Source organism: Centropristis striata, chromosome 21 (genome assembly GCF_030273125.1).
Source record: "Centropristis striata isolate RG_2023a ecotype Rhode Island chromosome 21, C.striata_1.0, whole genome shotgun sequence".
Taxonomy (NCBI): domain Eukaryota; kingdom Metazoa; phylum Chordata; class Actinopteri; order Perciformes; family Serranidae; genus Centropristis; species Centropristis striata.
This window is the reverse complement of record NC_081537.1, coordinates 1,807,329-1,833,803: the sequence shown is the minus strand read 5'-3', so window position 1 is coordinate 1,833,803 and position 26,475 is coordinate 1,807,329. Positions and strand designations below refer to the sequence as shown.

Below are 26,475 nucleotides of genomic sequence, written 5' to 3'. Positions count from 1 at the left end.
CTACTGTATTTTATTCTATTGTATTTTATTCTAGTGTATTTTATTATATTGTATTTTAGTCTATTGTATTTTATTCTAGTGTATTTTATTATATTGTATTTTATTCTAGTGTATTTTATTCTATTGTATTTTATTCTAGTGTATTTTATTCTATTGTATTTTATTCTAGTGTATTTTATTATATTGTATTTTATTCTAGTGTATTTTATTCTAGTGTATTTTATTCTATTGTATTTTATTCTATTGTATTTTATTCTAGTGTATTTTAGTCTAGTGTATTTCATTCTAGTGTATTTTATTCTATTGTATTTTATTCTAGTGTATTTTATTCTAGTGTATTTTAGTCTATTGTATTCCAGGCACCGTTGAAGGCTGTGCTCCGTATTTCCCACGGCCCCTGAAGGCAGCACCGCCCCACTTGAAGTGAGTCCGCCTCTGCGCTCCAGCAGAGAGCCGACTGGCTGACTGGCTGGCTGACTGGCTGCGTGGGGAGCAGAGTGGGCGCTACGAGGACTCTCCTATAAAAGCAGCAGGGATCCCACGGACACGGACAGCTCGTCTCTCGGTCCCCGGAAGACAAACACCCGACACCTAGTCCCTACAAACCACAAACACCTGATTGTTTTTTCCTCCCGTCACAGTCCGGAGAATAATCACCTGAAAGCCTCCACACACAAAAAAAAAAAAAAAAAAAAAAAGAAGGATTCCTCGTGTCTCTGGTCTCGTGTCTCTGGTTGTGAGTGACGCGGCTGCAGGATGTCCCGGACCGACGAGGTGCACCGGATCACGGAGAATGTCTACAAGGTAAGAACGGACTGTTGGGTCGTTTTTTGGGGGACACCTGCTGCACCGGGGACACCTGCTGGAGGACAGACAGGGACAAGTTAGTCTCACTTCACCTGTCTCACCTGCTGGTGTCCCCTCAGGACACACTGGTCCTGGTCCTGGTCCTGGTCCTGGTTCTGTGGTTTATGGTGAAGACATGATGTGTTTGTGGACCAGGAGGATCCAGGAGAGGATCCAGTCCGGTTCATTGGATCATTTTCTGGCTTTTTACACTGTAAAAAAAGGTGATAAAAACCAGATCAAACAGTAAATCTGAGGGAAATGATCTTGCTGCATGGACAGATAATTTACCTTGACAAGATTTATTAAATTAAGATTATTAAATCTAGAAATAAGCATGTTGAACACTTAAAATAAGAAATTAACTCTTAAAACAAGATAAATTATCTAACAAGTTTTTTTAATCTTGTTTTAAGAGTTAATTTTAATCATTGTGTCTTTTTATTGGTCATTTTTACATCTATTTATCGTCAGCTTGTGTCTTTTTTGTTAATTTTGTGTCTTTTTTTTCAATTTGTGTCTTTTTAGTGGTCATTTTTACGTACATTTTTGTTAATTTTGTGTCTTTTTTTGGTCAATTTGTGTCTTTTTAGCTGTCAATTTTACATATATTTTTGGTAATTTTGTGTCTTTTTTTGTCCATTTGTGTCTATTTAGTGAAATTATCTGTCCATGCAGCAAGATCATCTCCCTCAGATTTACTGTTTGATCTGGTTTTTAGACTAAACATTTTTTACAGTGTGGTGGTGAATTCATCTCATGACTAGTGTTAGTTTACAGAGTCAGCTGGTTGTTTTCCATAAAGTTGAAGTAATTAATTTTATAGTCTTTTAAATGTCAGATATGATAACAGAGCCTGTCAAAAAGCTTCATGTTTGACCACCAACCATCAACAAAGTACATGTAGCGTTACTGAACTCCATTCTGGAAACTTCTAACTGCTTATTTTTGCCATTTTTTTGTAATATTGGTGCAAGAAAAGTCCTGATGTGACAGTTTGGTTCAGGTTGTTGGACACACGGCAGAAGAGAAGCTGTCATAAATGGTGAAAAAACGTTCTACTGGACTAGATATTAGATAATAACCTGTTTGAGTGAGAGCTGATCATCATTAGTAGAGGTTGGGGATCCAAAAGGGGTCCACATTAGACCCCAGAGTCTTTATTTTTGGTCATAATTGTGTGTAAATGTTCTTTGCTGTCTGTGTTGCTGATCATTGACTCAAATAGTTGCATGAGTGAACTTTAGTTCTGCAGTTGACTTCTGCCCAAGTTCCTCTGGTCTTCTATGTGGAGTTCTCATGTTCTCCGGTTCTCTCCGGTTCTCCAGTTTCCTCCCACAGTCCAGAAACATGCAGCTTTGGTTGAATAGTGACTCTAAATAGTCCGTAGGTCTGAACGAGAGCGTGATTGGTTGTCTGTCTCTATGTGTCTAAAAGAATATCACGATATTTCAGGCTATTTTTGCGATAACGATATTCTTGACGATATAAGGAAATACTTAAAAAGATATAGAAAATATGATTTTTTTTAGTCTGTATAAATAATTAAAAATCTAAAATGTAGTGTAAAGTGCAAATCTCAACAGTTGCCAAATACAAACGTTTTTACTCTTGACTCTTGAGTATGAGCAAATAATAAAAATAACCATTCAGGGGTTCCGGGGGCATATTTTAATGACATTTAGTAAAGGAGAATAAAGGTTATTGTATGTTTTATTTAAGGCATCTTATTTTGACAGTCTTCTTGTAAATTCTGTGGTGGATTCTCTTAACACACTGTGCTCTTATTTTGAAAGCTGCATGTGTTTAGCGAGAGGGAGTAAGTAGCTTTTTGTGATTAAAACGACTTTAACCACGACATCTAGAAGTAAGAACGTTGCCAATATCATGATATGCATTTTTTTAATGGTTTTAAGTCTGGTTTTAGTGGTTTTGGGTCTGGTTTTAGTGGTTTTGAGTCTGGTTTTAGTGGTTTTGAGTATAAACCATAAAAAAAATATACCGATATTATTGTGAACGATACGATATGGCACACCCCTAGTCTGGAGACCTGTCACCTGTCCAGGTGAACCCCGCCTCTCACCCAGTGTCAGCTGGGAAGGATAATGAATGACTGGTTCAGTTGGATGACTCTACATCAGAGGTCCTCTTGGGGAACGAGGACGTGGCCTTCAGGAGCGGACCACCCTGCACTGGTTGTAACCTGAGAGCCAAAAGGTGACAAACACCGTCTATAACAAAGCTCCTCTAAGCTCCTCTAGGCAGGTGGAGGAGAGAGTTCCTCTTTAGTTTCTCTCCAGGTGAGGTAGATTTCAGCAGCGGAAGCTCAACAACAAGGGTTTTCCCCTTCTCAGAGAGCCGAGAGTTAAAAGGTTCAACATACAGGAGAGGAGGAGAGGTTTAGGGAGGCCACACTGCAAAAAAAGAAAAGTTGGGTGAACTCAAAATCTCAAGGCAACAAACTTCGATAAAATTTTAAGTTGGACAATTAAACTAAATATTTTAAGTTCTGTTTTTGAGTTTGCTCAACTCTGAATTTCTCTGGCACGATTGCTAATGTTGCGACCACAATTTTGAGTTAGCATTGATACGCTAATGGCTACTCTTGTAGCTGTAACAAGCAGCGCTGCTAGCATCAGTTAGCCGCTAGCGTCAGTTAGCCGCTAGCGTCGTTTATTACATTAACGGGGGTTATTACATTATCGGGAATTTATTACATTATCAGGTTCTACAGGGCCGAGTGTCTTTAAGCTCCTTGAAAACCAACAAACCAGCAGCTGAGTCCCTGAAAGACTCTAATGAGGATCAATGGAGGAGTTGTGACCTGTGGAGGTTTCTGTGGATCGTTAACAGAGGAGGAGGAGGAGGAGGAGGAAGAGGAGGAGGAGGAGGAGGAGGAGGAGGAGGAGGGAGGACAGAATCTGCATTAATGTGACTAGATGCTGTTTCTGTATGAAACTAGTGCAGAAGTGATGAGTTATTGGCAGAAGAAGAATAACGGTTGACTCATTGATGAAGTCATCAACAATGTTTTCAGCTTCACCAATGTGAAGACTTGCTGCTTTCTGCTCTGTTTTATTATTTATTATTATCAATCTCAGCTATTCTCAACCCTGAGATGATTTCTGGGGGTCGCCGAATCATTTTGGAAGAAATATAAATGCGCAAAATGAATATTAAATGACATAATTTCAGACAGGGAGCTGTTTTAGTTGTTGTCTGCTTCGTTATTTGTCCGAAATTCGTCGTATCAACTGAGTTTGTCTGATCTGAACTGTGAGATTGTGTTCAGTAGCACAGCGGGAAAAATAAGCAAACAGAAAGAAAAGAAACTGGCGCATTGTTGCTTTACTGCAGCTGCAGTTTGCTAACAGCTAGCACCTCAAAGTGTGTGTGTGTGTGTGTGTGTGTGTGTGTGCGTACGTTTGAAGCATGTGTATGCATGTGTGAGGAGTGTGTGTGTGTGTGTGTGTATGTATCTGTAACTGTAATCACATCAAAGATCAAAGGCAATCAGATCAAAGCAATCAACAGAATTAACTGCCGCCTGCTAATGTCCCAGAACATTGACAGGTGGAATTTCTGGCCTCAAACAGAAAGCATTTTTGGCAAAACCATAATACCTATCATTGATCCGACTTCACTTTGAGCGTCCCGAGTTCTTCCTGAACGTCTACATATGTTTTTTTTAAAGAAAAATTAAAAAATAGCTTCGTTAGAGCGATCTAAAAAAACTGTTAAATCTCCCTTTTTCAGAAATCTTCCTGCGTTTTTAATATGGGAGCCAATGAGGCTGTTGGTGGTGTTGGTGGATCATCTGTGCGTCCTACGCCCAAACTATAACTCTGACAGCTTTACCAGAGGATTGTGAGGGAGAAGACTAATTTTCCTACGTTTCTATGTATAAATTATTTCTGTAGAGTGGAATTTGCGGCCTGGAGCGCAGTTTTCAAATTTATTTTTTGACAGTTTTTTCTCTCCCTCTACACTCTGGCGATGATGTCACACACTGTGACACGAACATTCCGTGCAATACACACCCATTATAATCTCAGAATTTCTCCAAAAATGATCATGGTCATTGAACAGGGATTGATAAAAAACTATATGACCTATCGAAACGTGGATTAATACACCGATACACAAGACTTGTGTCTACTGTTTAAAGTTTAAATGGAGTCTCTAGTCTCGCCCCGAGCACTGGTCCCTGCAGCTATTGCAGCAGTGGGGTTCTTCCTGCCATCAGCAGGCTGCTTCACAGTCAGTAGGAGAACAGAGCGCTGCTGGCTGGCTGCTGATTGGAGGAGGCTGCTGGGGCCCCAGGGGGCCCCGGGGCCCCTCTCAGCTGGCTCCATGAGGGAGCCCAGCTCTGTGTTCTTTATTAATTCATTAAAGGGGAGCAGCAGATGAAGCGGTGCCAGCTCCTGTTAGATAACTGCTGATGGAGATGATGCAGATCAAGAACATCAGTTACATAACATAAATATCACACTGATGAGGTTTATTACAGGCACAGAATATTCCAGGTTCTGCCTTTTATTTTGAAAAAAAACAGTGTTCCTATCAAGCTGTTTACATGGCGAAGGAAATTAATATTCTACTGATATTTCTGTCACTGTGTCTGCTAACAGCAGATTATATCATAAATGAGATCTTTATGGAGACCACTTATTCATGTTTCCGTAGAGGAGGCGGGGTTTACGATCCTCCAGAGCCGTTTATTGGACGATTCGAATGTCTGTCTGATATGAAAGTTTAATGAGTTTTATATGAATGGCACTTTACTGTGTTGTGTGTGGAAGGTCCCTTTAATTACTGTTTATGGTGATTTTGTGTCTTTTTTTGGTAACTTTGTGTCTTTTTTTTTAGTAATTTTGTGTCTTTTTAAAATAATTTTGTGTCTTTTTGGGTCATTTTGTTTCATTTTTTTAAAGTAATTTAGTGTCTTTTTTAAATAATTTTGCGTCTTTTTAAAATAATTTTGTATCTTTTTAAAAATAATTTTGTGTCTTTTTTTGGGTCATTTTGTCTCTTTTTAAATAATTTTGTGTCTTTTTTTGGTAATTTTGTTTCTTTTTTAAAGTAATTTAGTTTTTTTCTGTCGTTTTGTGTCTTTTTTAAAATTTCGTTTCTTTATTTAATTAATTTAGTTTTTTTTTGGTCATTTTGTTTCTTTTTTCAACTAATTTAGTTTTTTTTCTGTCATTTTGTGTCTTTTTTTGGTAATTCTATGTATTTTTTGGTCATTTTAATACTGCCTCCAATGGCCTCCAGGTAATTAGAGTTTTAGCCCCCTGCTCTAACACCAGTATGAATGTGTGTGTGAATAAGTTCAGTCCATTTACCATTTATAAACAAAATAACTCCACGTGAGTCAGCCTGATCTGCGCTCTGATTGAAGCAGTTTGTCGTCTTTTTATTGTTTGCAGGAAGCATAAAAACATGCCGGTTTGTCTGCAGAAGGTTTGATCTTTGACTGATTGTGCAGAACAAACTGTAATGATCAGCAGGTGATTGTGACTGTAGGACCCTCCCCAACACAAACACACAGTTAGTCCCCAGCTGTTTGTTTTCTATTGTTTGAGAGAATATCAGCTGCCAGAATACAATAACTCCGAGCAGCGAGCCATAACCTCGCCGCTCTGCTGCTGAAATGCGAGATGCTGAATGTAATTTTTGGATGACTCACACTAGCGGATATGTGTGTGTGTGTGTGTGTGGGTAGTGTCTCACGACTGTTTGTGTGTGTTTGTCAGCAGCCAGGCTGTATTGTTGAGTTTCTGGCTTTGTAATAATAATAATATGTCACATCAGAAGATGCAGATAACTGACGGAGAATCTGTGGATCATATGTGAACACATTCCTCTGTAGAAACACTCAGAATACACTGTAAAAAAGGTGTTTAAAACCAGATCAAACAGTAAATCTGAGGGAAATGATCTTGCTGCATGGACAGATAATTTACCTTGACAAGATTTATTACATTAAGATTATTAAATCTAGAAATAAGCATGTTGAACACTTAAAATAAGAAATTAACTCTTAAAACCAGATAAATGATCTAACACTTCTAAATCTAAAGTTTTTTTTATCTTGGTAAGAACCAAATAATCATCAGGTCACTCTGCTCGGGCCAGTTCATCACTGCTGGCAGCTTTACTTTATCTCTTTTGTACATTTTTTGTCTTTTTTGGTCATTTTGTGACCAATAGAAGATATAAAAAGACACAAAATGACCAAAAAAATAAACAAAATGACCAAAAAAAGACACAAAATGACCAAAAAAGAAACAAAATGACCAAAAAAAGAAACAAAATGACCAAAAAAAGAAACAAAATGACCAAAAAAGACACAAAATGACCAAAAAAACCCCCAGAAAGACAAAAAAAGACAGAAAAAAGACAAAAAAAGAGACTTCTAAATCTTAGTTTTCCTTGTATTGGTAAGAACCAAATAATTTGCATTGTATAGATATGAATTTTATTTTATTTTTATTATTTTATTTTTAATTTTATTTATTATTAATTTTATTTATTTATTATTGTTTTGGTATTTTATTTGACTCCACCTGGGTATTTGTTTGTTTGTTTTTGTTTTTTTTGCTTTTATTTTTCTACCATCATTCTGTTCTTTCGTGTTGATTTGAAGCATAAATTAACATGTAAAAAAGAAACAAAAATGACCAAAAAAAAGACACAAAAAAAGACTTCATCTTAGTTGTTCTTGTCTTGATAAGAAACAAATAATTTTCAGTGTATAGATATGAATTCAAGTGAAGGTTTGGTGTATGTTTATGTGCTGCTGAAGTGGAGATTTCTGGCTAAAAATTCAAGATATTTAATATTTAAACATGGTTTTATAGGGGGTTAAAAGTTCATACATGTGTGTGTGGGTAGTGTCTCACCACTGTTTGTGTGTGTTTCTGCCTGTTTGTCAGCAGCCAGGCTGTATGGTTGAGTTTGTGGCTTTGTAATAATAATATGTGGAATCAGAAGATGCAGATAACTGAAGGGATGTGTGTATTTGGTGTGTTAGAGTGTTGATGAGCTGGTTCCCTGCTGATGATGTGTGTAAAGAGTTTCCTCAGGTTGTTGTGATTGTTGAACAAGCTCCATCTGTGTGTTTGTTGAGCAGCGAGCGCTGTAATCCCACCAGGGCTGCACCATTTATTTATTTCATTTATGGATTTAACTAGTGCAGTACCTGCAGGAAGTATGCATTCATATGGTGGGAGATTAAGGAGATAAAAGACTTACTTTTCATAAGGTTGTCTAAAAAAGACACAAAGTTATTTAAAAAAGACACAAAATTATTTAAAAAAGACACAAAATGACCAAAAAAGACACAAAATTATTCAAAAAGACACAAAATTCTTTAAATAGACACACAATTATTAAAAAAAGACACACTTATTAAAAAAGACACAAAATTAGCAAAAAAAGACACAGAATTACCAAAAAAGACACAAAATTAGCAAAAAAGACATAACATTATTAAAAACACACAAAATTCCTTAAATAGACACACAATTATTAAAAAAGACAGAATTATCAAAAAAGTAATTAAAGGGACCTTCCACACACAAAACGAACCAAAAATGACACAAAAAAGACACAAAATTATTTAAAAAAGACACAAAATGATTAAAAAAGACATAAAATTATTAAAAAAGACACAAAATTCTTTAAATAGACACACAATCATTAAAAAAAGACACACTTATAAAAAAAGACACAAAATTGCCAAAAAAGACACGAAATTACCAAAAAAGTAATTAAAGGGACCTTCCACACACAAAATGAACCAAAAAAGACACGAAATGATTTAAAAAAGACACAAAATTACCAAAAAAGACCACACCATCCAGCACATACACATTGAACATTGATATTAACTGTAAACTATTTGAATTTTATTGTAAAATGGAACCTTGTAGCCACTTTAAACCTCCTAAAGATAGGTAGGATAAATAGACTTCAGATGAGATGAGTCAGGGTGGAAATACAGAGAGAATTACTGTGTTACTGACCAGGTGGAGGCCTATCACACAAAGGGGCGGCGCTCCTCTAAAAAGGGGCGGAGCTCCACTAAAAGGGGCGGAGCTCCCTAAAAGGGGCGGAGCTCCCATAAAAGGCGTCCGATCGGAAACAGTGCAATGCTGCAACACGTCCTACGTAAATAATGATATTTAGTAAAATGAATCCTGGAAAATCTTGGAAAATCGAGGATGCACACCTTCGTGCCATGAGCAAGACACACACACACACACACACACACACACACACACAGATAGATGTGCTTCCTTTGTACTGAATCCTTCATCTTTAACACCTTTAACACATCCTCCAGGATTCATGGAAGGTCTTGAGTTATCCAAAGATTAATCTGTCAATTTTATCATCTTGATTGTTCTCAAAGTTAATTTGAAGTCTATAAAATGTCAGAAAATGGTGAAAAATGTCCATCAGTGTTTTCTAAAGCCCAAGAATAGTTCCTCAGGTGTTCTAGATCTTCAGTTTACAGTCACAAAGGAGTAAAGAAAGCAGAAAATAATCACAATTAAGAGCCTGGAATCAGAGAATTTAGGAAGTAACTCAAATTGATTAATCAATTATCAAAATACTTGGCAGTTAATTGAATAGTTGACAACTAATGGTAGTCCAGCAGAAAAAAACACCCGGTATATGAAAATGTATGTTTAAATTAAGGCTGTCAATCAATGAAAACATTTTATCCTGATTAACCACACGATTGTCTATAGGTAACTTAATTAATTGCACATTTTTTATCTGTTCTAAATATACCTCACGGGATATTTTCAGGTTTTAATCCTCTTATCAACACAGGAGTGGACACACATGCTGCTTTATGCAAATCTGTGTTTATTATTAGTGCAATAATCCAAAAGAATGACAAATCCTGTCCAGGATAACCTCAAAGGGAATGCATGCTCCAAAAATATGCATAACATGGCCCAACAAGACACACCAAATGCGTGCATTAAAAGCGTGTTAATGAAAATAACGGCGTTAAAAGGAATTAGCATTAACGTGTTATTATCCCGTTAACTTTGAAAAAGTAAGTGGAATAAAAAAAAGACACAAAATGACCAAAAAAAGACACAAAATGACTAAAAACAGACACAAAATGACCAAAAAAGACACAAAATGACTAAAAAAAGACACAAAATGACCAAAAAAAGGCAAAAAAGACACAAAATGACTATAAAAGAGACACAAAATGACAAAAAAAAGACACAAAATGACAAAAAAAGACACAAATTGACCAAAAAATGAGAAAAAGAAAAAAGGTTTTTGCAGTGTAAATGACATTGTAGACTTGTAAAGCTTGTTTTTATATAACTAGAAGTTAAATATGTAATTTTAGACCTCAGGATGGACACAAAGTGTAATATTATAATTGTTTGTGTGCTATTAGGTTAAGCACATTGTGTTTGTCTATGCTTGGGACTTGGATGCAAATAAAATCATGTCTTATGACAAATTAATGCAGAAAAATAGGTAGTTTCAAAGGGTTTACATACTTTTCTTGCCACTGTATTTAATACATGTGTGCATATTGTACATTTTCTGAAACTCATTAAAGAAACTGCATCTAATTAAAGTAAAGAGATGGAAACGTTTCTGCTTTATTCAGTGGATTTAATACAAAGCTGCATTAAATCAGTGCAAATCCTGTAAGTACATCAGAGACATGGAGTCCATTGTTGTGGTGCATTGACCTGTTATTGATTATATCACCAGCAATTTCCATAATCAATCAACTGAAGTAGAACGTCACCGTCCGGCTCCTCTAATGTGACCATTTGCTGCTTCTGTCTTTTTTTGGGTCATTTTGTGTCTTTTTTTGTCTTTTTTTTGGTGATTTTGTGTCTTTTTTGGTGATTTTGTGTCTTTTTTAGTCATTTTGTGTCTTTTTTGGGTCATTTTGTGTCTTTTTTTGGTGATTTTGTGTCTTTTTTTGGTGATTTTGTGTCTTTTTTTAGTCATTTTGTGTCTTTTTTTTGTGATTTTGTGTCTTTTTGGGGTCATTTTGTGTCTTTTTTTTGGTCATATTGTGGGTTTTTTTGTCATTTTGTGTCTTTTTTTGTCATTTTGTGTCTTTTTTTAGTCTTTTTGTGTCTTTTTGGTGATTTTGTGTCTTTTTTGGTCAAATTGTGTCTTTTTGTGGTCAATTTGAGTCATTTTTTGCTTAATTTTATGGAACTTTTTGGTCATTTTGTGTCTTTTTTATCATTTTGTGTCAATTTGATTATTTTTGGGTAATTTGAATGGACCTTTAAACTTGTAGCAAAGGACTTAGATTAAAAGTAACAATCATCATCATTTTTTGAATGACAATTTGTTGTGCGTGCTGGATGATGAGGAGGTGTGTTGATTCGAAAGAAAAACCACCTAAAAGACTTTGTGTTATTGTGGTGAAGCTGAAGCTTTATAAAGCTTTATAAAAGCTCCTCAGCATCCATCTCTCCTCCATGTGACAGCAACGCTTTATTTGTGTTGCTTAACTGTCACCGTGGAGCCTCCTCTGGTGATCGGAGACACAAACGCTCCGTAAATATTGTCATATTTCCACGTCCAACCTCCACAACACACACATGACGGCAGCGCTCGCAGCGAGCCAGAAGGATCCTCAGAGGAAGGTCCATGTGTGGGTTGTTGTGAGTCATGTGAACACTTTATCCACCACCAGCTGCTCACGTTTTACCCCCGTAGAGCCTTTTCATGTCACAACCAAGGAGGAAAATCACAGGCAACAATGGTGCTTTTACTATCAGGTTCTCAAAAATACTTCCAGAACTTTGTTAACCCTTTAATGCACAACATGGGTCACAATGACCATGAAATGATTAAAAAAGACACATTATTAAAAAAGACACAAGTATTCAAACAAGACACAAAATTACCAAAAAAGTAATTAAAGGGACCTTCCACACACAAAACGAACCAAAAATGACCCAAAAAAGACACTAAATGACCAAAAAAGACACAGAATTACTAAAAAAGACCACAAAATTACTAAAAAAAGACACTAAATTACCAAAAAAGACACAGAATTACTAAAAAAAAACACTGAATTGCTTAAAAAAAGACACAAAATTATTAAAAAAGACACAAAATTATTAAAAAAGACACATGATTATTTAAAAAAGACACAATTATTAAAAAAAGATACAAAATTACCAAAAAAGTAATTAAAGGGACCTTTCACACATAAAACGAACCAAAAATGACCCAAAAAAGACACAAAATTATTTTTAAAAGACACAAAATTATTTTTAAAAGACACAAAATTATTTAAAAAAGACACAAAATTATTAAAAAAAGACACAAAATTACCAAAAAAGACACAAATTACTTAAAAAATGACACAAAATTATTAAAAAAGACTCACGATTATTTAAAAAAGACACAATTATTAAAAAAAGACACAAAATTAGCAAAAAAGACACAGGATTATTTAAAAAGGACACAATTATTAAAAAAAGATACAAAATTACCAAAAAAGTAATTAAAGAGACCTTTCACACACAAAACGAACCAAGAGAGACCCAAAATTATTTTAAAAGGACACAAAATGACCAAAAAAGACACAAAATGACCAAAAAAGACACAAAATTATCAAAAAAAGACACAAAAGACACAATTATTAATAAAAGATACAAAATGACCCAAATCATTGACCCAAATCACCCGAACAAAACTATTTTAAAAAGACACAAAATTACTAAAAAAGACACAAAATTATTTTAAAAAGACACAAAATTACCAAAAAAGACACAAAATAAACCAAAAAAAGACACAAAATTACCTAAAAAAGATACAAAATTACAAAAAAATGACACAAAATGAGTAAAAATGTGCGGTTACTGCCCTGTGCTGCCTCAGTAACCAGCAGACAGAGAAAGATCTCTCTCTTTGTTGGTGTCTGAGGTCATTGGAGGTGAAACGAAGCCTCTAGTCTCCATGTTCATGAGGAAGAAGCTTAGTGAATCCAGCGCTGTGCTCAGTGTGATTGTTTCTAACCAATGATTCTCCCTCTCTGATTAGTCACACTGCCTTCACCTCCATTGTCTCTGTTCGGGAGCTTTGTGCTCCGGTTCCCTGCAGAACACTGTTCTCCGTCAGGCTCCGGGCTTTCTGCTGGCTTCCTCACTTCTTACTGGTCTTTGGGAAGAATCAGAACCAAATAATCCAGACTTGTTGCCTCCATCAGAGTATAAAACAAAGCAGCGTGGAGCCCTACTGTAAATTTACCTCTAAAGTTCTGGCTGTAAACTCCATGAGGCCAGTTTCAGTTTGATGATGATATACCAAGTAAAACTGGAGACAAGCTCAAATAGATTTAGTATCAAATGATAGAACTGGATGGAACCCTCTTATATGGTAGATTTGACACCTTTGGTCACATTTGACACATTTAACATTCTTTATTGAGCATGATAGTGTTTTGAAAAGTAAAAAAAAAAGACGAAATGACTAAAAATAGACACAAAATGACCAAAAAAAGACACAAAATGACTAAAAAAAAGATACAAAATTATAAAAAAGGCAAAAAAAAGACACAAAATGACAAAAGAGACACAAAATGACCAAAAAAAGACACAGAATGACCAAAGAAGACACAAAATGACCAAAAAGAGACACAAAATGACTAAAGAAAGACACAAAATGACTAAAGAAAGACACAAAATGACAAAAAAGGCAAAAAAAGACACAAAATGACCAAAAAAAGACACAGAATGACCAAAGAAGACACAAAATGACCAAAAAGAGACACAAAATGACTAAAGAAAGACACAAAATGACAAAAAAGAGACACAAAATGACTAAAGAAAGACACAAAATGACCAAAAAAAGACACAAAATGACTAAAAAAAGATACAAAATTATAAAAAAGGCAAAAAAAAGACACAAAATGACAAAAGAGACACAAAATGACCAAAAAGAGACACAAAATGACTAAAGAAAGACACAAAATGACTAAAAAAAGACACAAAATGAACAACTGCCTCAAAATCAAGGACCCATTTATATTTAATACATTTCATCAAATATATTAAGTAAAATGAAATGACGGCAGAATAATTTACAGTTGGCCTTTTCAAGCCACAATTACTCAAAAATAAGTATATCTGGAGTTATTATTTCAAGCCATCATTGGTTTTTCCAGTTCCTAGATATTTTTTTAAACTTATTTAAAGAATTCTTACTGCACCGGCAGATAATTTGACTTGTTTCTAGCATGTATTTGCTTAATTCTAGTTATTTCTTATTTTTTATCAGCTGTTTTTTTGCAGTGTGAATGACGTTGTAGACTTGTAAAGCTTGTTTTTCTATCACTAGAAGTTAAATATGTATTTTAGAGCTCAGGATGGACACAAAGTCCACATCCAGAAGGCTCCAGCTGATGCAGCGTGGTGCTTTATCTTTTATTATTTAGCTTCCACCAACTGTTTGCATCTGCTGCCTTTAGTACATCTGTAAGTTCTCTAACTGGAGCTGCAGTTGTTTTCTGACTCTAATTAGACTTAAATTAGATCTGTAATCTGATTTTAGAAGGAAAGGAACGGAGGGATGACGCTGTGTTCTCAGGAGATTAAAAATGAAATGCATCATTATTATTATTATTGCACTGCTGCAGCAGGCTGCATCCTTCAGGTTTCATTGTGGAAACACACACATGCACTGTAAAATAGGTGATTAAAAACCAGATCAAACAGTAAATCTGAGGGAAATGATCTTGCTGCATGGACAGATAATTTACCTTGACAAGATTTATTAAATTGAGATTGCTGGCAGCTTTAATATATCTCTTATGTAAATTTTTTTGTCTTTTTTGGTCATTTTGTGATCAAAAGGAGATGTAAAAAGACACAAAATGACCAAAAAAAGAAACAAAAAACACAAAAAGGACACCAAAAAGACGTAAAATGACCAAAAAACACAAAAAAACACAAAAAGTGTTTTTTTTTTATCTTGGTAAGAACCAAATAATCATCAGGTCACTCTGCTCGGGCCAGTTCATCACTGCTGCAGCTTTACTTTATCTGGTTTTAAGAGTTAATTTCATCATTGTGTCTTTTTAGTGGTCATCTTTACATCTATTTTTGGTCAGTTTGTGTCTTTTTTTTGTGTAATTTCACGTCTTTTTTGTTAATTTTGTGTCTCTTTTGGTAATTTTGTGCCCTTTTTGGTCATTTTGTGTCTTTTTAATGGTCATTTCACATCTTTTTTGTTCATTTTGTGTCTTTTTTGTTCATTTTGTGTCTCTCTTTTTTCTCAATTTGTGTCTTTCGAGTGGTCATTTTTGCATATATTTTTGGTAATTTTGTGCCTTTTTTTGGGTCAATTTCTTATTTTAAGTGTTCAACATGCTTATTTCTAGATTTAATAATCTTAATTTTTAATAAATCTTGTCAAGGTAAATTATCTGTCCATGCAGCAAGATCATTTCCCTCAGATTTACTGTTTGATCTGCACCTTTTTTGCAGTGCGCACACACACACACACACACACACACACACACACACACACACACCTGCATGCTCTGCAGCAAATCCTGCTCTTTTGCCTTCGAGGCCGTTTGATATTTATGAATGAAACCTTGTGAATGTGTGTGTGTGTGTGTGTGTGTGTGTGTGTGTGTGAGCTCACACTGATTCATGTGTGTAGATGGATTGTGTAGATTAAAGCGTATGCGTCACTCGGGGCGATGATGATGATGATGATGATGATGACGAGGGTGATCAGCTTTGTTCACACGGTGGAGGAGACTCCTTCCTCCTCCTCACCTCCTCCTCCTCCTCCTCCTCCTCCTCCTCGCTGTTGAACGAACGTGAGGTGAATATAAAGATGGCTTGCCCTGTTACGGGGGGAATTCCAGCACTTCCTTATATGGTCGCGGAAGTGCCCCCCTCTCCTCCTCCTCCTCCTCCTCCTCCTCTTCCTCCTCCAGCTTGTGGAGAATAGGAGGCGCTGACTCTGCTGCCTCTGCAAGCAGATAAGAGCTCATCTGAAAGGGAAATTGGCTGAGTTCACACACACACACACACACACACACACACACACACACACACACACACACAGATAAGCAGTGAATTTCCGTCATCTCCTGAGGGGTTTGAAGCTATGAAGCTACGTAGCTTTAGCTTTAGCTCGCTGATTGTCACTCTGACTGAGCAGAAGCAAATAATAATGTATAATAATAATAATAATAATCATAATAATGTCCATTTCCTCAGTTTATCAGCCCCACAGACACTACAAGTACATCTCAAAAAGACTGGACTTGATCGTGAAAACGTTCAATATTTTTTGTCAGTTATTTCAGGAAGTGAAACTCGTACGTTATATGGATTTATTTCACATAGAGTGAAATATTTCAAGCCTGTTTTTCTTCTAATTTTGATGATTCTGGCTTAGAGAGAATGAAAACACTAAACTCAGTGTCACAGAAAATGAGAATATTGTAAATAAGTTCAAGTTTGGAGTCCACAGTTGGTATTTTGTGTCTATTTTGGTAACTTTTTGTCTCTTTTGGTCAATTTATGTCTTTTTTTTTGGTCATTTTTTGTGTCTTTTTGGACATTTTGTGTCTTTTTTTACACAGGTACATCTAAAAAAAATTAGACTATCTTGAAAACGTTCAATATTTTTTGTCAGTTATTTCAGGAAGTGAAACTCTTATATTATATAAATTCATTACACACAGAGTAAAATATTTCAAGCCTGTTTTTTTTTTCTTGTAATTTTGATGATTCTGGCTTAGAGATAATGAAAACACTAAACTCAGTGTCTCAGAAAATTAGAATATTACATAAGATCAAAACAAACAAATTTACAAGAAAATAATTCAAATTTACAAGAAAAAAAATCACAAATTTAAGATAAAAAAATACAAAATTATGATAAAAAAAATAAAAAATGTATGAGAAAAAGACAAATTTACAAGGAAAAAATGACAAATTTATGAGAAAAAAATCAAAAAATTATGTGGGGAAAAAAATCACAAATTTAAGAGAAAAAAATCAAAACTTTACGACAAAAAATACAAATTTATGATTAAAAAAAAAATCATGTGAAAAATACAAATTTACGAGAAAAAAAACCCTCAAACTTCTTCACAATATTCTCATTTTATACTGACACACTGAGTTTTCTGTTTTCATTCTCACTAAGCCAGAATCATCAAAAATACAAGAAAAACAGGCTTGAAATATTTCACTCTGTGTGTAATGAATCTATATAATGTTTGAGTTTCACTTTCTGGAATGATTGACAACAAATATTGAACATTTTCGCGATATTCTAATGTTTTTAGATGTACCTTCTGCAGCAGGGTTCACTAATTTTACATTAGCAATAATCATACAATGCACAATGCATAAAAAAGGCACTGAGCCTCCACTATATCCTTGCTTTGACTCTAGACTATAGACTTAGAAACTTAATTTCCGAAAGGCACTTCCGATGAAATATTTTGTCGTTTTTACCCGCAAGCATCCTCGTGTAAACGGGGCTTAAATTTAGTCTAATTGTGGTGTTTTAATTGTATACTAGGGCAGGTTTATTATGTAATTCAGCCACAGAGGACCAGATTTCATCCACTTTACATGTTAAAATCTTGCGTTCTTCCTGTGAGTTTCCTCTGTTTGCTGGTTCCACCTGTGAGGATGTGTGTGTGTGTGTGTGTGTGTGTGTGTGTGTGTGTGTGATCTGCTGCAGGGCTTCCTGCAGGCGTCTGCAACAACAAGCTGCTCTCATTAACCAGACGTAGCAGCTAACAGTGAGCTAACACATGTAACTCAGTGAAACATCTTGTTTTAATTATAAAACTCTCCTAACATTCAGAGCATTTCACTGCTTTATTAAGGCTGCAACATTCGGAGCTCAGGAGGCTTTTTTTTTTTTTTTTCTTTTTCCACATTGTGTTGCAACGATAAGCTTTATAAGAAGGTTGTTCTGCTTCTGGTATGTTAATACATTCACAATGAAAAGGCTAATCACTAGAAGATAACAGCAGGATCCAATCTGAACTGTTTGCTCTGTTTGCAAAAGTTCCCGTCGGGTTCATGAGAATAAAAACACGTCTGAGTTTATCAGGAGAAGTTTGAGATAAAACACAAGAGGAATGTGGCTTTAACTAAACTACTGTTGAGTCAGATAACACAGGAAGTGATGGCTTTATTTCTATTATTAACATGTTGTTTGGTCACTTAGTGTTTTCTACACAGGGATTTATCAATGCTTATAATAATAATAATATTATTATTAATAATAAAACACTTATTTCTACTTATGTTCCTTTTATATAATCCTGTTTAACAATAGACTAATAAATCAGTAAATTAAAATAAGTAAATGCATATAAAGAGAATAAAAATTTTATCAATCCCTGTTCAATGACCATGATCATTTTGGGAGAAATTCTGAGATTATAATGGGTGTGTATTGCACGGAATGTTCGTGTCACAGTGTGTGACATCATCGCCAGAGTGTAGAGGGAGAGAAAAAACTGTCAAAAAATAAATTTGAAAACTGCGCTCCAGGCCGCAAATTCCACTCTACAGAAATAATTTATACATAGAAACGTAGGAAAATTAGTCTTCTCCCTCACAATCCTCTGGTAAAGCTGTCAGAGTTATAGTTTGGGCGTAGGACGCACAGATGATCCACCAACACCACCAACAGCCTCATTGGCTCCCATATTAAAAACGCAGGAAGATTTCTGAAAAAAGGAAGATGTAACAGTTTTTTTAGATCGCTCTAACAAAGCTATTTTTTCATTTTTCTTAAAAAAAAACCATATGTAGACGTTCAGGAAGAACTCAGGACGCTCAAAGTGAAGTCGGATCAATGATAGGTATTATGGTTTTGCCAAAAATGCTTTCTGTTCGAGGCCAGAAATTCCAGTCTGTTCACCTCTGGCTGCTGTCACTGTGCTGGAACAGGTGTCAGTTAATTCTGTTGATTGCTTTGATCTGATTGCCTTTGATCTTTGATGTGATTACAGTTACAGATACACACACATGCGCGTAAGTGTGCACACTCCTCACACACGCATACATATCATCCTTAATCTGAAAAACAAATCTAAATCACTGCCCTTCCTCTTTGTTAAACCTCCGGAAAAAAGTGACTATCGACAAATCTATCAACTTTTTCTGGTGTTGTTGGAGACTTTTGGAGACTCGTTCTTACTCTTCTTAACGAAAATTAAATACTATCAACCTGTCCAGCTGCTCAGAGTCCAAACACTCTGCTGCATCATGCTGTTGGTTAGCCGCGAGCTAATAATAGCTCATATAATACTAATACTAAGAAGATAATACTTTGAGAAGAAGGAGCTGCATGGATGGGAAGACAATCCTCCTATGTTTTACCCAGTGGATGAAGATCTAGAGACTACTGTCAAAAATCAAAGTCGGCGTTCTCCAGATATTTAGCATCATCACACAAATATCTTAAAAAAAAAAAAAAAAGTGTTGTCTGAAGTTTATTAACTCATTTAGGCCTAAAATGCCTGGAAAAATGCCTGTAAAACCTCTGGCTGATTTTAAAATAAGCCCCTAAAACCTGAAGTTTTTTTTTTAGTAAATGTGTGTCTTTCTTTGGTAATTCTGTGTCTTTTTGTGTCTTTTTTGGTAATTTTGTGTCTTTTTTTTGGTAATTTTGTGTCTTTTTTTGGTAATTTTGTGTCTTTTTTTTAGTCATATTGTGTCTTTTTGTGTCTTTGTTTGGTCATTTTGTGCCTTTTTTGTAATTTTGTGTCTTTTTTTGGTCATTTTGTGTCTTCTTTTAGTCATTTTGTGTCTTTTTCTGGGTTTTTTTTAGTCATTGTCATTTTGTGTCTTTTTTTGGTCATTTGTGTCTTCTTTTAGTCATTTTGTGTCTCTTTGGGTTCTTTTTTGTCATTTTGTGTCTTCTTTTAGTCATTTTGTGTCTCTTTGGGTTCTTTTTTGTCATTTTGTGTCTTCTTTTAGTCATTTTGTGTTTTTTTTGGGTCATTTTGTGTCTTTTTTAAATCATTTTGTGTCTTTTTGCGTCTTTTTTTAGTAACTTTGTCTCTTTTTTTGGTCATTTTATGTCTTTTTTTGGTGATGATTCCAAAGTTCTGGAAAAGTCCCATGATGCATTGCGACACTCCCACATGTATTCTGATGCATTTCATTGGCCAAGAGACTGAAAATAGGTGGAAAAAACTACAAATACTACAAAACGACTTATCTGCTTTCCCGCCTTTAATGGTAGAAATGCAGTAATGCTTTCCCGCCTTAAATGGGTTAAAGCAGCGTTGCTGACTGTAACTGGAGCAGTTTGAGTGAAAACATCATGCAGCGACGGCACATTGCTCATGTTCTGTTTGTTAGTGTGACTGATGAGTGTTTCTACACAAGCTGACTGGTACACGGAGAGGAACACACACACACACACACACACACACACACATTCTTGTACTTCTATCTTTGTGAGGACCCTCATTGTAACAGTGAATTCCCTACCAAGGTTATAATAGTTTTGGATTTTTCATCAGTTTTAGTTTTAATTTCGTTGTGAATTTTTGTTTTCAAATCCAGTTAGTTTTAATGAGTTTTTAGAGTGAGTTTGCTAGTTTTAGTTTAGTATTTCTTTTTTTGAAATGCTTTAGTTGTAGTTTAGTTTTTATTAGTTGTAGTTTCTTGTAATGGGGTATTTGTTGGGTGGGAGATTAAAAGAGGTCACAGTAAATTTTGCCTTTATTTCCTTTGTCTGATCCATCTTCATTATGTATGAAAAAAGTTGACAAAGACGAAAACGAAGGACATTTTCACTATAATTTTAGTAAGTTTTAATTAGTTTTTAGAGTGAGTTTGCCAGTGTTAGTTTTTTTTATTAGTAGTTGTTTTGTAATGGGGTATTTGTTGGGTCCAGATTCAATAAGGTCACAATAACTGTTTCCTTTATTTCCTTTGTCTGATCCATCTCAGCCCCAATAAGTTTATTAAGTCATAAAACCAGATAGATGAAATAGATTTCATATCAACCAAAAAGGTTTACGGATGAAAAAAGTTGACAAAGACCAAAACGAAGGACATTTTCACTATAATTTTAGTTAGTTTTGTAACCACACAATACAGTTTCAGTTAATTATCATTATCATGTAACCTTTAACCCTTAAAACAAAGTCTGAAATCTAAAAAAAACAAGCCTCTAAAGAAGTGAGGACCGGCCGAAATGTCCTCACTTTGTTGGTTAAAAACGTGTTCTGGTCCTCACTATGTAGGAAGTACAAGAACACACACACACACACTTGATGACAAGCGGTCACCTTGACTTGTGAGTGGAAGCCAAACACACAGCGGTGCAGCACCAACCTGCACCGTTTCCACAGCGACCACCTAGAGAAAGTGTGTGTGTGTGTGTGTGTGTTCTAGTTAACCTTCATACACACTTTAAACACGGTGAACTTTACTTATCAACCCTGAAGCCTTTCACTCTGAGCTGATTACACTCAGGGTTTATTTTCATCAGCTTCTCTGCTTCATGTTGTTTCTGTTTCCTCTGAGAGACGGACTGGATACATATTCAATATTAATTAGCTGCTTATTAGCATGCAAATTAGCAGTGATGGAAGAAGTATTCAGATCTCTTACTTGAGTAAAAGTACTAATATCACACTGTGAAATTACTCCACTACAAGTAAAAGTCCTGCATTCAAAACTTACTCAAGTAAAAGTACAAAAGTATCAGCATCAAACTGTACTTAAAGTATCAAAAGTAAAAATACTCGTTATGCAGAATGGACCCACTCAGATTATTTCCAAATATATAATTGGATTATTATTATTGATGCATTATTGATGCAAAGTAAGCAGCATTTAATTTATCAACATACTTCTCGTTTTAACTACTTAATATACTGTTTACTGTTACTTTATAGTATTTAGTAAATCACTTTTAAATGTTTTATGTTAAATCTCGGCCTGTAAAGTAATGTAGTGGAGTAAAAAGTACAATAGTTGCCTTAAATGTAGTGGAGTAGAAGTATAAAGTTACATAAATGGAAATACTCAAGTAAAGTACAAGTTCCTCAAATTATACTTAAGTACAGTACTTGAGTAAATGTACTTAGTTACTTTCCACCACTGCAAATAAGTAACATATTGTCTCTTAATGAGTCATTATTCAGCAGTTATTAACGCCTTATTCTGCATGGCCTAATTATACAACCAGTAAGACATTAACTAAGAGTTTTCCCCCAATAACCTCAGAATGATTGATTATTAGTAGTAAGTAAGGAAGTTGTTGTATATGAGTTACGTTAAACCATGGAAACGGCAAATAGCGGCAACCATCTCCAGACCTTTGACTGACTGGTGGCTCCGTTTGGATGATTGGATGAGGACTGGTAGATTATAATGTCAATCATTACTCTAGATAGCCAAGTTTGTGTGGAGAAAAAGGAGCCATGCATGTGATGTAAGAGACTGAAAGATGCTGAACACAGACAGAAATTAATGCAGGAAGTTGACAAATTTGAACCAAAATCTCCTGGACTTTTTTAAAAAGAATTTAAATTGGAGAAAGTCAGAAAAGAGACTTTTTTTTGGGGGGGGGGGGACGGTTGTTTAACCCTTTATCGGGCGAAGAACCATATTTGGTAACTTCAGCGGATATCCATAAATTAAAGTGATGAATCTACGAGAAAAAAATGTGCAGATTTAAGAGATTTAAAGTGGCAAATCTGCTCGAAAAAAGTCGCAGATTTACGAGAAAAAAGTGGAGAAAAAAGCTTTTTTCTTGCAGATTCACCACTTTAAATCTCATAAATCTGCACTTTTTTTCTCGTAGATTTGCCACTTTAATCTAGTAAATTTATTTCTCAAAATATTACCTCCCTCCCCGGGTCCATATGTTTTTTTTTTTTACACATTCTGGCAGTATGTAATATCCTCCAATATTCTCTAGGGTTGAAATTTGGAATTTGCAAGCATTTTTTCAATGAGTGTCCTATTAAGGGTTAAGGCCAAGTATGAATAAATGGGGGAGTTGCAAATTTACTAGATTAAAGTGGCAAATCTACAAGAAAAAAATGTGCAGATTTATGAGATTTAAAGTGGCAAATCTGCTCGAAAAAAGTTGCAGATTTACGATAAAAAAAGTGGGGAAAAAAGCTTTTTTCTTGCAGATTCACCACTTTAAATCTCATGAATCTGCACATTTTTTTTCTCGTAGATTTGACACCTTAATCTCGTAAATTTATTTCTCAAAATATTTCCCCCCTCCCCCGGGTCTGTATGTTTTTTTTTTTTACACATTCTGGCTGTATGTAATATCCTCCAATATTCTCTAGGGTTGAAATTTGGGAATTAGCAAGTATTTCAATGAGTGTTCTATTAAGGGTTAAGGCCAAGTATGAATAAGTGGGGGAGTTGCAAATTTACAAGATTAAAGTGGCAAATCTACAAGAAAAAAATGTGCAGATTTAAGAGATTTAAAGTGGCAAATCTGCTCGAAAAAAGTCGCAGATTTACGAGAAAAAAGTGGGGAAAAAAGCTTTTTTCTTGCAGATTCACCACTTTAAATCTCATAAATCTGCACTTTTTTTCTCGTAGATTTGCCACTTTAATCTCGTAAATTTATTTCTCTAAATATTACCCTCCTCCCCCGGGTCCGTATGTTTTTTTTTTTTATACACATTCTAGCAGTATGTAATATCCTCCAATATTCTCTAGGATTGAATTTGGGAATTAGCAAGTATTTCAACGAGTGTCCTATTAAGGGTTAAATATCAACAATAGAAATAAAACTCCATAGCCTGAAGCCACTTGCTTGCTTCCACTCAGTTATTTTTACCTGTCTTTGTCTCCACCTGCTCCGTCTCCGCCCCCCCTCTCTGCCGTGGTTGCCAGGTCTGCTCTGCCGTGGTTGCCAGGTCTGTTCTCGCTGGTTAATCTGTTGGCAGCATTGGACTCAGCAGGCTCTAATGGAGCCACATGGCTCCATCGGCTTTACACTAATTTACGCCCCAACATGATATGAAGCCGCTGCTGTTGGTGTAAGCTCTGACTCACCACACACACACACACACACACACACACACACACACACACACACACACACACACACACACACACACACACACACTCTCTCTCCCGTGTTGAGCAGCCGGCTGGTCTCGGTGTTCTTGGTGCTTCTTGCTGCTCTTCACCTTTGTTCTCTCTGATGTTTACCTGTCTCTGTGTTTACTGTGTGGGATGCTTTAACTCTCATTTTCACAAAGCTTCTACATTTTCTGCAGTACATATTATTGTTTTTCTTCTGCCCGGGGTTATGATTTAATTTTCTGATTTAATTTACAACATGATTTCTTTTCCTTTTCTAGTTTATTTCCTTCCATTCTGCCTTCTTTCCTCGTCTATTTCCTATTTTAATTTACTGACAAGTAAATTCTCAAAGAAGCCCAGCTGGACACGCTAACAAAGTTAGAGACAATGAAAGTGGAAACCACGCAAAAAATGTGCTTAACTGTGTTAAGCTAACGTTGCTTTATTTCAACCTAGCTAGCAAGCTAATACAAATGAAACGTCTTCACACAAAATGGCATTTAAAAAAAGATTGGGACTTCTTCTCCTCTTTTCTTCTCTTTGGATACTGAGCACCGGAGAGCTTTGACGGTGTTTCATCTTGAAGATTTATCAAAACATAACGTGTCTGTCACTGGACCTGACCTCTGAGACAGGATCTGACCGTCTAAAGGGGGGCAAGGCAATGACTGTCTAAAGGGGGGGCAGTAAAATATTTACTAGGTATTTAATTGCTTACCTGATTAGTTTCATTTAATCTGATTGTCTCGTTAAGCTCAAAGTTGAAGACTGAACAGAGTCTGATTCAAATCCACACCAGGATGGAGCATTTAGAGATAATTTGTCCAATTCTTAGATTTCCGATTAGATCTTTTTTTTTGGACTCAACTCAAAGTTTGGTCCTCGCCAAAACCAGATTTATCTGCTGGGACTTAACTTAACGTTTGTGACCAGTTAACCTTGTGTATATATATATATGTATATATATATATATATATATATGTTTCCCTCCATGTTCCTGACTAGTTTCTGTGTTTTAGTGAAGCGTATATCTGGCAGATGCTCGTCCTGCTGCTACCAGTTTTTAATTTCTTCCTGATCTTATGATTCTGTTTGGTAGAACGGACCTGTTGCTGTGGCTCCCTGACAAACATTTTGAGATAAAAATGCATTCAAATAATTTTGTTTTCCCGTAAATTTGGGATATTTTCAAGTGTTGTTCACAAACTGCTTTTAGGAAAACAAACACTGCAGACAAACATCGCTACATCCCCCAAAAAAACACGATCCCAAAAGGGCCAGAGCCTCATATTGTTCCTGCAGAGCCTGATGCTGCATGGCAGCCAGCCTGCTGCCAGCACACTGCACCACAACAACACACACACACACACACCACACACACACACACACACATTTAGCCACACTTGGATGCTTCCAGGCTGAACATCTGGCTCTCCCACCAGCTCAAACATCTTTGGGTGAGACGTAGAGAAGCTTGTTTTCTTTTCCTCTTGTGGATGAATATTTCAGAGCTAACAGCATGTCAGCTTCACATGGCTCATACTCTGTGTGTGTGTGTGTGTGTGTGTGTGTGTGTGTGTGTGCGTGCCAATTTTCTATTTTACCTGAAAGCCTGCTGGAGAACGTGTTTCTATTTTGCTGCTCAGGTTTGATTTAAAGGTTATCCAATTAATATGATTAAAAAAAAGGCCAAAACCCCCCACAAAAGAAGACACAAAATGACCAAGAAAAGCAAAATGACTAAAAAAAGACAAAAAATGAGAAGTCAAAATGACCAAAAAAGACACAATGACCAAAAAAAGTCTAATAAAAGACAAAAAATGACAAAAAAAAAGACACAAAATGACTTAAAAAGACACAAAATGACTAGAAAAAGACACAAAAAGACAGAAAATGACAAAAAAAGACACAAAATGACTAAAAAAAAGACAGAAAATGACAAAAAAAGACACAAAATGATAAGAAATAGACAGAAAATGACAAAAAAAAGACACAAAATGACTTAAAAAAGAGAGAAAATGATACATACAATACTACAATTTTGGAAAACAACATCTCTTTACTAGAACACAGCCTTTAAACCAGGAAAACACAACACTTATACCATAAAGCGATATTTTAACAATGAAAATCTAAGGTGATATCTCTTACATCAAGATATCAAGATAATTCTGTAATATTATATAATACAGCCCAAGTATAAAACGGACACAAGCAGCAGGTTGCTACATTTCAGTGTCGGCTTACAGAGAATATTTTTGGTATTTTTACTTGATAATTAACTTTGAATCACTTGAATCACTGACTAATCATATTAGTATGCTTTGTTTGGTTATATAAGTATGAAAATCTGAAACTGTTGAGTAGAAAGCTTTGTTTTCTTCTTCTCTGATGCCAAATCTGATTCATGTTGTCTTAAAGTCGTGCTCGAAAACCAACTCCTCACCATAAAAACATTTGACTTTGTCTTTGTTGAAATGAAGCCAACCTGTCGTCACTCTTTGGTCCTGAGTCAGCT

The 26,475-nt window shown here is 35.5% G+C and overlaps 1 protein-coding gene across 3 annotated transcripts in view; it reads left to right on the top strand.

Moving 5' to 3' along the window:
- The first annotated feature begins 403 nt into the window (after positions 1 to 403).
- baiap2b (BAR/IMD domain containing adaptor protein 2b) overlaps positions 404 to 26,475 on the top strand; it is a 122,709-nt gene continuing 96,637 nt past the window's right edge. For all 3 annotated transcript variants that reach the window (XM_059324074.1, XM_059324075.1, XM_059324073.1), the window contains exon 1: positions 404 to 804. In XM_059324074.1, the coding sequence (XP_059180057.1) occupies positions 757 to 804 (48 nt within the window). In that variant the 5' untranslated portion in view covers positions 404 to 756. The remainder of the gene's footprint in view (positions 805 to 26,475) is intronic.